The 12,542-nt window shown below is 39.8% G+C and overlaps 1 protein-coding gene across 1 annotated transcript in view; it reads right to left on the bottom strand.

Annotated features, from left to right (window-relative positions):
* Positions 1-12,542, bottom strand: part of MYO1G (myosin IG) — a 41,254-nt gene that overhangs the window by 26,556 nt on the left and 2,156 nt on the right. The window contains exons 2-10 of the mRNA XM_074197690.1: positions 10,525-10,733; positions 10,076-10,169; positions 8,348-8,513; positions 5,066-5,119; positions 4,010-4,105; positions 3,333-3,449; positions 2,028-2,234; positions 1,356-1,501; positions 677-791 (exon numbers count right to left, since the gene is read on the bottom strand). Of these exons, the coding sequence (XP_074053791.1) occupies positions 677-791; positions 1,356-1,501; positions 2,028-2,234; positions 3,333-3,449; positions 4,010-4,105; positions 5,066-5,119; positions 8,348-8,513; positions 10,076-10,169; positions 10,525-10,733 (1,204 nt within the window). The remainder of the gene's footprint in view (positions 1-676; positions 792-1,355; positions 1,502-2,027; positions 2,235-3,332; positions 3,450-4,009; positions 4,106-5,065; positions 5,120-8,347; positions 8,514-10,075; positions 10,170-10,524; positions 10,734-12,542) is intronic.

Genomic DNA, 12,542 nt, shown 5'->3' with positions numbered 1-12,542 from the left:
TGTTGACTTCCCACTTCCTTCCTGTATATCCACCAAATCTTAACTGTTCTTCTAGGCTCAACCACCCTTGTGCCATCTCTACCAAGAGGTCTTCCCTGATTGCTGCAGTCTGAACTGATAATACGATGATAGAAAGAACATTGAATTTGAACTCAAAAAATTGGATTTGGATCCTAGCTTTGCTCCTTTCAGACCTTAGAAAAGTCATTCAATCCCCTGCTTCTTCAAGAGACTGGACATGGGCACCAATTCAATACTCAAATCTCTTTCTCCCATTAAATGAATCCTCTGTGCCCCATCACAGTTTAATAATCCAGGTTACTTTAGAGTATAAGCAATAAGGATTTAAAATATATAAAAGCTTTCTTCACACCAATCCTGTGAGGTAAATGGTACAAGGATTATAATTTCATTTGCTAGATGAGGAAATTGAGGCTCAGAGAGAAGGAATTTGCTCAGGTTGCATGACAGCAAGGATTTGAACCCATGCTTTTTGATTGCCAGGCTAGTCATCCTTCCACTACACTACATATCCACCACAGTCATATTTGTACTTGATCATCTTTAGAAATGGTCCTATGACTAAACAGTCACTTTCATTTTCTCCACCTTCTATATCCTATCCCTGGACCTACTCTCAGCTATCTGCTCCATTCTACCCTACCCGGGTACTCACGTTCTGCCAGGTGATGCCCTCCCGTTGATATTCCTCCTGTTCCTGCTTTAGGATAAGCTGGATGAACAGCTGCTGTAGTTTCTCATTGCAGTAGTTGATGCAGAATTGCTCGAAGCTGATTAGTTGTTGGGTGGACATTAGTGTGGGACAAAATACCAGTCGCTATATGTCCACTAAATAGTTTTCATCTCCCTTAGCAAAAGAGGCAGGTGCCTATATGATGTAATGAAAGGGAAGGACCTGGAAAGGTCTCTCCAAAATATTCCTATTACTGTCTTTCTAATAGAGTCATTCCTACAGAATGCTCCTATCCACTCTATGGGAGAGGCAAGGGTTCACCAAATACATACACCATTCCTAATGCTTTTAGAAAGCAAATATTCTCTTTGGCAATTGAACCCATTGAGGTTTGCTCTTAGCTGGGTCCAGGTTATCCAAATGAATTCAGGACATTGTTACCCCAGGCCTGAAAGGGAAGGTTGTTCGGAATTACAAGAGGAGACATTGCCAAGATAAGGGGACGTGCTGACCTGGTTGTTGGGAAACATATATGAAACAGGTGATCCCGAAGAGATGGGTGAAATGTAGAGAGATGGGAAGACTTTGGAGATGGGAAATTATTAAATATGTGGGGATGGTTATATTAAAGAATGTTAAGGAATCGGGTAGCAGAAATTACCTGTTATTAGGGAAGATCTCAAAACCATAGATGTCCAACACTCCAATGACTGTGTCCTTGCCATCTCGCCGGGGATCCCGACCTCGTGCTTCCATCACTTCATTAATACGCCCCACAATCCAGCCAAACAATCGTTCATATATTGCCTGGAGAAGGACCAGAGTAGAAAGACTGCTTTCTCATTTCTGAGAGTTCTCAGAAGTCCAGCAGAGATGAACTTCCAAAGTAATTCCCTCCCTGCACTAGAGAAGCTGACAGTCAATACCATTGAGGGAAGAAGCTCTCAGTCTTCCGGGGGAGATTGTATATGACATAAGGAAAGACCTTAGCCCAGACTGGAGTCAAGCAAAGGATTGGAATAGCATGGTGCTGAGGAATAAGAAGGATGTTGAAATGTTTCAGGGAAAGGGTTAATGTCTATGTTTTAGGATCAGGAAAGAGGTGCCTGCCCAAGAGAACATCCAGGTGAAGGACACGATATGTGGAGGGGAACCTAGGACTTAGGGTCTAAGGATGAAGAGAACTTAGAAGTTAGCATATAGAGTGTTAAAACTGTAAGAAAGCTTAAAGATTATTTAATTCAAGACTGATGGGGGCAGGGGACATAGAATGAGGTTGGGAAATAACTAAAGAGAGGGAATCACAAGGATTCTAAGGTGCTTCCCTAGGTACCTTGGCAAAGGCATCACGAGCATATCGTGCCTCTGGACCACTGTGGCCCTTCTCAATAAGCTCCCGACCCCCAGAGGCCACCGTTCGAGACAGGAGAGAACGCATCACCAGCTGTTGAGGTGTGGCTGTCAGTCTTGCCACATGGTCCACCAGTACCTCCTCTGCCACCTCCAATCCTGACTCGGTCTCCACAAATTGAATATTGCCCTGGAAACCAAAGAATTTCCCCTACTTGAATTTGGAAATATGGGCTCCACATTCAAAGTAGAATAGCAACTTATGAGCAGTTATTTATGAGTTTGTATCTCCAACTTCTCACATGATGACTGGAACATAAGCACTCAATAAACTGAAGCAGTGCCAGTCTGAAATCAGGGAGATTCATCTTCCTGAATTCAAATCTGATCTCAGACACTTACTAGCTATGTGATCCTGGTTGAGTCACTTAACCCTGTTTGCCTCTATTTCTCTATCTGTAAAATAAGCTGGAGAAGAAAATGGCAAACCACTCCAGTATCTCTTCCAAGAAAACCCCAAGTCAGGTCACAAAGAGTCAGACGTGACTGAACAACAAAATTGAATGGAACCTATACTTCTCTACTTGACATTAAAGGAGTACCAGGGTCTAGTCTCAGCTTATATCTTATTGTCCCCCCCCCCCCCAGTTCTGATCTAGGAATAGCTGTCTCTTCTCCATCTTCCCTAAACCCTTCTAATGTGTCACTTTTGTCAACATTACTGTCCCCTCCCTCCACTTTGCTGAAATGAGATGTTAATATCTTTGCAGCCTTTATAGGAGAGTTTAGATCTCATAGAGCCTGTTGGGAAATCTAAGTGACTAATTGTCAGATTCCTTAGTTCCTCTTCTCACCACTGTCCTTTCCCTTTCCCCCCACCACTTTCTTTATCTCTCTAAATTCAGGGGTCACTATATTGAAACTAGATAATAGCTAAAGGGTTAGGGAATGAAGAGGGGAGTGGTATGTCCCAGAGAGGATCATATAGGGAAATAGAGACATGCAAAACAAAAAAATGTTTTCTTAATGCTCTTGTCTCTGCCTAGTGATGCCCTCCGTTAACAAATGCCTTTCTTAACAGAGACCAGACACTCTCTACCCTACTTCCACCTCCCCTTTCCATCCCTCTGACCTTCAACCCATTGACTCAAGGGACTTGAGGAGTGCCACAGCCCCACCCCTGCTGTTCTATCAACCAGACCTGGGGAAATCTAGAAGGAAGCACCCACCCCCACATACACCCTTTTCCTCCTTCCATAGGAGGGAGGTTTTACCTCCCACTGCTTACCAAGTGTAGGATTGCTGCAAGGATCCGGTGCACACAGTCCATCTCATCAGGGCTAAAACCAATAATCTTCATGGCCTGGATTACAGCCCGGTAATTGGCCTCATCACTGTCTGAGGACTGGAGAATAGGGTGGAGTAGGATGTAAAGCTGGTACCACTGATCCCCACCCTCAATCTTTGTCTTCCATAACTGACCATACAGCTAAAATCTGAGAGAAGACTCTTCTACCTGGACTTCCCCAGACTTAGTTAAATCAGGTTGGAGGAGTTTCCCATTCTAAGGGGAAGTGAACTTCAGGGTTTCCCAAGAGAAAGGGGAATTCCTTGAAGGATGTATGGGTTCCCTAGAAAAGTAAATATATCAAGACCCCAAGTTTCTTCCCTATAATAAATGATAACATCAAATTTTATCTCTATGATGCTTAATAAAGAACCTTTCTCATAGCTACTGAAGAGTACATTATCCCTATTTATTAGTATTACTATTATTATGCCTATTTCATACGTGTAGCAGCTAATCCTCAGAACATTTATTTGATATGTTCAAGGTCACATAGGTTGTAATATAATCTAAAAGTTATTGAAGTCTGGGTTAATACAAAGGGTCTTCCATCCACGACCTGTTCAGTTTAAGGATGTGGTGAGTTGTTTCTAACCATCTCTTCCCTCAGTACTCACGCTTAGCCCTGCTCCTTGCTGAGTAAAGGTATACAAGCTTGGATCCCTCTGCAGGTTCAGGGCCTGAAGCTGCTCATCTTTTGCTCCTCTCAGCAGCTGGAGAGAGGGAAAGAAAGGGAAAGAGAAGTAGCCCAAAAAAAGAGCATGTCAGTATCTGGCAACTACCTGCCCCACCTCAACCAACCTTAGCTCTCTTTCTGCTGTACCTCTGAGGCCCACCCAATGGGATGCTGAGAGTAAGCCACACAATGACATACTTTCATATATTCGCATGCAAACTTCCCACAACCTGGAAAGATCTCAAGGTACCTCTTCCATCTGCTTGCTTATGGACATATAAATTGTTACATACAAACCAAGACATTCACTCACATAGGCAAACAGACTTATAGACACAGCCCCACATTACAACCTAACCCCACATGGTTCAATATAAGGCACTCATGGTTCATATCACATACCTTGCCCATAGGCGCAGAGCATCATATGAGTATAAGTATGACTAAGGGAGAGTGTGTTGGGTGAGGGGAAGGAAGGAAGGGATGAGTGGTGTGTTTTCTTCTAGATTTCCCCAGGTCTGACTGACAGAACTGCAGGGGTGGGGTTGTGGTATTTCTTGTATGTCCCCAGTTACTGAATTGGAGGTCAGAGGCAGGCCCACAAAGTTTCTGGATCTGACTCAACATGTCTCCAGACTTCTAGGGGTATCCCAGTAGAGAACTTTCTGGTTCCCAGTAACCTAATCCTCCTCAAAACTCAGGCAATATCAACAATCCTCACCAAGGCTTAGTCTCCTCCCTCTTTTCCTCCTCAACCCATCTAATCAAAAGATTGTAAATTTAGAGTAAGGATGGAATTTTGGGGTAATCTGATCACCACCTACCCACCAACCCATTTTACAAATCAAAGAACCTCAAAGATCATCTTTTCCAATTTTCTCATTTTAGAGTTAGGGGAAACTGAGGGCTAAAGATTTTGGGTAATTTGCCTCAACCCTAAATTCCCAAATAGGAACCACTGGCCCTCTTCAAGCCCCTGGTCTGCCCCATTCCTTACCTGGTAGAATGAGTGGAAATTCCTCTCCCCAGGATGCTGCTTAAGGACTCTAGACTGAAGAAGGATAAGAGAGAGGGAATAAGGGGCCTGTGAAGCTCCAACCCTTCCTTCTCCATTCACAATCCTACTCTTCCCACACTTTGTCTGGAATATTCTGGCATTGCACACAGGCATATAAACTGTTACATACAAACTAAGTCACTCACTCACTCAAACACATTGGCAACACATGGGCTTACAAATACATAGTCATACCTGGTCCACATTCACATATTCTTGGAGACGCATGGTCCAATATAAGACACTCGTGGTTCATATCACATATCTTGCCAATGCAACTCTTACTGGTAATTCAACATCCAGTGCAACTTCTATTTCATTCATTCATACATTCATTCATCTAATTCAACTTTCTCCATTGTTTGATTCACTTTATTACATTTATTTTTTTCTTTTTTATATAAATTTTTTTTCAACTACATGCAAAGATAATTTTCAACGTTCGTGTTTTGGTAAGATTTTGAGTTCTGTATTTTTTTCCTTCCCCCTTCCCTCAACAGCAAGTAATTTGATATAGGTTATACATGTATAACTATGTTAAATATATTTCCATATTTCTTACTACACTTATTAAACACACATTTTATAAAAAGTACCATGGGGAGGGGAAATACAGAGTTTAGATAAAACATGATCCCTGAAAAGTTGAGAGTCTAGTAGAGAGATAACACATCAATCTTGATAAAAAACGAATTGCCCAATTGCCTTGAAGAGATACAAAGTAAAGTTCAGTGTGAGGGGTAATATTGTGACCAGGAGAAGCATCCTGCCACCATCTCTACTAGATTTTTTTGATTGCTTCCCTCCTTATAACTCCTCCCCAGTTAAGTTATGCCCCATTTGAGGACAAGAACTGAAAACATAGTTGGAATTAAACTCTTAAGATTCCAACTCAAGATTCTACACTTCCATGAACCTTTTCATTTTCCCTACAAAGCCTAAATAAACCCTGTAACTAAACTTTGAGAAGAAAGACTTTTCTCCTTGGGCTTCCCCAGAGTCAGTTGGATAAGGTCAGAGGAGTCCTCAGTAAATGTTTCAAAGAATCACATCTCAATGTTGCATGGGACTTCAAGATGCCAGCTGGTTCAACTTCTTCCTTCAAGGAGCAGCTCAAATGGCACCTCCTTCAGGATGTCTTCTCCAATCCTACCTAGTTAGCAATTGTATACCTCACACTTTGAACCTCACAATGCACTCTGTCCCTCTTATGCTCTTATGCATATATAATTTTGTATCTTAGATTTATGTACATGGGTCCCATCCCCCAATTGCCCCAAAAGTGTAGCTTGGGCACCATCTTCTACCTTCAATTCTAATCTTTTGGGGAAGCTAGGTGACGTAGTAGATAAAGCTCTGGCCCTAGAGACAGAAGGACTTGAGTTCAAATCCAGCCTCAGACACTTAATAATTGCCTAGTTGTGTGACCGTGGGTAAATCACTTTAATCCCTTTACCTTACCAAAAAAAATTTCTAATCTTTCCTAATCTTTCCTTCACTCATCTCACATAACACCAGGAACATAGTAGGTCTTAATAAATATCTACTGACTGATCAAATGGTATTGGGCTGCCATATGCTGCTCAGAGGAAGCTGGGGGGCTCAGTAGATGAAACCCTGGATCTGGAGTCTGGAAGACCTGGGTTCTCAAATCTAGACTTAGGTACTTACTAGCTATGTGATTCAGAGCAAGTCATTTAACATCTATTTGACTCAGTTTCTTCAGCTGTAAAATGTGGATAATAATAACACCAATCTCCTAAGGTTTTTACAAGGATAAAATAGGATGTTTTTTAAATGCTCAACATATACTTACTAGGTGCTTAATAAATGTCCATTTTCTTCCTTCCTCTGAACATCGTTGTTTAATAAATGTTTAAGCTGGAGATATTATATTATGTAGGGGATACAGGATATTCCAAAAGTCTTAAAGCAATTTTAAACCTTTAAAAACTTCAGGGTTATAAATGCTACAGAAACCCAAACCTCCAAGAAACAATATTTAAAATATTAAATACTTAAATGTTTTAAATATTGATTTTTCTTAAGACTCAACATCAAAAAAATAAAAAAGACTCAACATCATTTAATATACACACACATACACACACACACACACACATATATATATATATATATGTAGAGAGAGAGAGAGAGAGAGAGAGAGAAAGAGAGAGAGAAAGAGAGAGTTGATTTTTGAACTTTGTAAAAACTTTTATCAATAGATACTCAGTGAAAGGATTGCTTTTGTAATCCTAGCCTTAATATCATTCAAAGAATAAGGATTTGGTGCATTATGTTAGTTTTGATCAGGACCCCATAAGAAAAAAGTAATGGATACAAAACATGTGACTGAGTGTCTGAGCAAGAGAGTCTCTTCTACCCATATAGTTATCTGAAAAAGCATTATCCACATATTGTCACACATACAATGCAGAGTGAGTGACAGGGTGCCTTGTATTTTTGAAATTGAAATGAAAAATTTCTTATTCAAAATTCACAGAACTAAATAAGTATAAAAGAAATTTAAATAATTAAATGTTCAAATGATATTTTTTATAAATTTGTAGTATTTATAATTTATAATTCACAAAGATATTTGGGACATATAGATCCAGTATGTATACACACAAAAAGATGTATATATGCTTACACATACATATATATCACATATATGTGTATGCTTGTGGATATGTGTGTGTATATATATATATATATATATATATACACACTCTCATTTACAATTGTCTAAATTTACAAAACATTGTCCTCAAAACAACCTATTATTATTGTCCTCATCTGACAGATGAGAAAATGGAAACTCAGAGATAGGAACTAGCACCCAGAGTCATGCAACTAATGAATGGGACTGAAAAGTAGATTTCCTAGCTAAAGCTGAGACTCCTATAGTAAATGGAACTTCTTGTTTGGTTTCTTCTAGTTTCTACCATAGTAGAAGACTTGGTTCCATAGAACAAGCAAAATGTTGTTATTCCTATTTTAAACATGAACAGATTTGAGGCCCAGAGAAGTCAAATGCCTAAGTTATAGGGTGATTTGGAAGTGGGGGGGGGGAATTGGGACTAGAAGTTAGTCTCCCCACTGTCTTTTAGGGTACAGATCCTTCTATCACAGAGATGTCTCTAGACTTTGACTAAAAGCCAGGTGAGATAATTCCCTTTTCCTCTACCCTCCTCCCCTATACCCATTCAATTGACCTACCTTCTCCAACAGATAACTGTGGATATGGCCTCCTGTTGGGTCTCCTTTGAAGTCAAAATTGATGTCCATGTACTTGCCAAATCGGCTGGAGTTATGGTTGCGGTTGGTGCGGGCATTGCCAAAAGCCTCTAGTACACATGTAGATTTGAGCAACACGTCCTTGACTCTTTTTTAGGGGGTAAAGTTGGGGAAAGCACAGAAGAGATGCTTATTATAGTAGAAAGGAATTGAGGAGACCAGAATTTGGCCCAGCATTGACCCTCCTCATGCTAGCCTGTCCCCATGAGACTAAATCAGAATAATAGTTCTGGGGAATGGAAGCACATTCAGCAACAACTCTAACTCTCATTTCTATAACATTTTATAGGACTGCCCTTTGTGGAGTAAGTAGTGGAACTATTATTTATTCCCATTTTACAGATGATGAAACAGGGATTCAGAAAACTGAAATGACTTATAACTTACACTCAGGTTTCCTGAGTCCAAGTACTCTTTTCACAGATTTTCTGCATATCTCAAGATCAAGTTTCCCCTCTTGCCTGAAACCTTCCCTGATAAATTCTACCCATACCAAGCTCTCCTTTCCCTATTCTGTTCTACTACTCAGTAGTGTAGTCAGAAGACCAGAGTCCAAATCCCCAGTCTAACAATTACTTGCTGGTAATTCATTTTAACCTCAGATACCTCATTTATAAAATAGGGATATAAAACTTGCACTATCAATGTCATTGGGTGATTATAAGGGTAGAACTATAAAAATGTCAGCTAACCTGTTATCATTATTACCACACAATGCATTATTTGATTATTTACTCATCATGTGTTCCTCTCCCCAGCCAGAATGAAATCTTTTAAATTGAAATTGACTTCTCTTGCCTGTATAATGCTTGGCAGAGAGATGAACTATGAATAGTGATTTAATAAATGATTATTGATGAACTAATTGATTGATTAAACAGTTAGTCAAGGAAGCAAGTATTAAGTGACAACTATGTAGTAGGAACTACTGCAACAAAGCTAAAAATGAAAGTTTCTCCCTTCATGGAGCATACCTCTTAAAGGGGGAAGAAAACACAGATATATGACTCAAATTTCTATATTGTCAAATAGCTTGTAAAGGAAACAGACTAGAGAGACTTAGTCAATGAGTTGGTTCTATGCAATGTGAAGTGGGCAGATCTCCTGACTATCTGGATAGGAATATTTCTATTCTGATCATACTACACCCTATCTATTTCTGGATCTGATGCAGGAGGAAAGTGAATGGGATACCTCATTTTTCTTCCAGCTCTGACCAAATTCTAAATTGCTAAGTCAGAGTTAAAGGAACTCCAATACAGACTCATCACTAGAAAGAAGCTCAGAATGCAGAATATAGAATATCAGTGCAGAAAGAAAACTTAAAACATAAAAGACCAGAGATAGAAAGGATGTGGATGTTTAGAAGAATACAAAAACCAGAGATGAAAGGAATGTTAGGACATTGCATTTTACACTTGGGAGGAATCTTAGAATGTTAACAATAGAATGTCAGTTGGAAGGGTCCCTAATATGGAGCAGAGAATGCTTCAGCTTGAAGGAGGCTTAGACATCAAATAGTTCAGTCCTTTCATTTTGAGGAGGAGGACACTGGACCTCAAGAATGGTGAAGCAACCTGCACATCACAAGAGGCAGAACCTAGACATTTGCTTATCTCCTTTGTAACCAGTCATCTCTCATTTACTTACCTCTCTACCTCTGCCCTTTGACTGGGATTGGTGATGGCTGCTATGTATTGCATGATGTGCTTGCTGGCTTCTGTCTTGCCTGCCCCACTCTCCCCTGAAAGATGGACAGACATAGAAACAATGAGACCCCATCCACTCATCCATCTGACCAAGATCCCTTTGGCCTGAGTTTCCAGACCAGAGTCCCAGCTCAAGTTACAGTGACACATGCCCTTGGGAATAGGGGCCAAGGGATGCCAAACTAGCTCAAATAACATCTTGATTACTCTCTCTCTGAGCAAACAGGTGAAGAAGAGAATTAGAGTTTGAGGGAATCACAAGAAAGGGATCCTATGGAACAAAATGTGAGAAAAGTTGCTTTGGGAAGGGGGAAAGGGACAGGTTTTTGGAAGAGGGGTAGGTCCCTAGAGGAGGAAGAGGGAAAGATAAGTAGGGAAGTTAAAGCTGACCTGAGATGACAATGCAGGTATCCTTGGCCCTGCGCTTCATGGCTTTATGGGCAGCATCAGCCACAGCATAGAGGTGGGGCGGCCGCTCATAGAGCTCTCGTCCTTGGTACTTGGCAATGACCTCTGGCCCATATAGGGGCAGCTCCCGATATGGATTCACCGATACTACCACCTCACCAATATATGTATAGATACGACCTTTCTCAAACCTGTAGGCACCAATGGGCATTTCCATTTAATCAAATAACAAACATTTTCTAAGTATCTATCAAGTACTAAGCATTGTGCTATGCACTATGGGTGTAAAAATAAAAATGAAATAAATCTCAGCCCTCAAGGAGCTATCCATTCTATAGGTGTAGATGTGCTGTGAGAGGTTCAAATAATCTTCAATTTTTATGGGAGAAGGGGAGCCATAACATTCTTAGAAAACATCATGGAAAAAAAGTGAATGTCAGTATATTGAACTTATGGGAAATGGGGGTTTAGGTTCCAATGATCACCAAAAACCATAATATTTTGCTAGATATTGTTGAAAATATACTTTTCTGCTTATAATTCTTTATAACAAAATAATCATTTGCACTTTTCCTAATATCTTAATAATGAAATAACCCATTAAATACAGTGCACAAAATAAAATTGGTAATATGTAAAACACTTTTCTTGTTAATAATTCCCTAGAATTCTGTGAACTTTTGCATTAAGATCCTAATAAAAAACTCATTGATTTCAGACATTATTCATTTTTCATAAGACATGAAATCTCCAGTACCATAAATACCATAAAGCAAATAAAAGTCAGGGGCAGCTAGGTGGCGTAGTGGATAAAGCACCGGCCTTGCAGTCAGGAGTACCTGGGTTCAAATCCGGTCTCAGACACTTAATAATTATCTAGCTGTGTGGCCTTGGGCAAGCCACTTAACCCCATTTGCCTTGCAAAACCCTTAAAAAAAAAGCAAGTAAAAGTCTTAAAATTAAAACATTTTAAAATCTGAATCTTACCTTTCATTGTGCAAAACAGTGGTGTGAGGGCATTGTACTGCAAACTACATTGCTATAATTCTATCTGGGCCACCCTTTGAAAATCAAGGGATTGGGGGCAGCTAGGTAACATGGGGGGTAGAGCACCAGTCCTGGAGTCAGGAGGACCTGAGTTCAAATTTGACCTCAGACACTAATAATTGCCTAGCTGTGTGTCCTTGGGCAAGTCACTTAACCAACCCATTGCCTTAAATGAATAATTTTTTTAAATCAAGGGATTGTTGGGAATTTAGTTAATAAACAGGTGAGATCTTGAGTTCAAAGGACCTGTTCTATGCTTTGGGGGCATAATTATAAATAGAACTTGAGTTTTCAAGTCAAATATTGAAAATACAATTAATGAATGAGAACTCTTTACAATGGTAGAGTGAACAAGGCCAGAGAAACACCTGGTAGGATACCAGTCACTCTATAAACCTGTGTGCATTCCACCCCTCAGTTTTTCCTCTATGTGTTCCATGACCAATGCAAAAATAAAAATCATGAGAACACTTGAAGTTGCAAAAATTAAATGTTCCATTGATTGAGGATTAACTCTATATACAAAATAGATACAGGGTGATTTTGTCAGGGACTCTGGCAGTTGGGGGAATCTGAAGAGTAATTATGTAGAAGGTAGCATTTGAGACTTGAAAGGAACTGTAGATTTTAAGAGGTGAAGGTGGGATAGACTTTACAAACAATGGGAAATGGAGTGTTATGGATGAGGAATGGTAAGAAAGTTAATTTGACTGGACCATAAAGTATATGCTGGAGGGGAGTAATGTATGATAAGGTTGAAAAAGTAGGTTCTAGCAGATTGTGAAGGGCTTTAAATGACAAGCAGAGGAATTATTATTTTATTCTAGAGTCTAAAGGGAACCACAGGAGTTTTATTTGTAGGGAGAGAAGGGTGAGAAATATAGTTAGATCTATGCTTTAAGAAAATCAATTTGGAGAATGGATTGGAATAGGAAGAATCTTGAAGCAGGGAG

This window comes from Macrotis lagotis, chromosome 8 (genome assembly GCF_037893015.1).
Source record: "Macrotis lagotis isolate mMagLag1 chromosome 8, bilby.v1.9.chrom.fasta, whole genome shotgun sequence".
NCBI classification, from domain to species: domain Eukaryota; kingdom Metazoa; phylum Chordata; class Mammalia; order Peramelemorphia; family Peramelidae; genus Macrotis; species Macrotis lagotis.
Note: the sequence above shows the minus strand (reverse complement) of the source record. Positions and strands in the feature narration are given on the sequence as shown.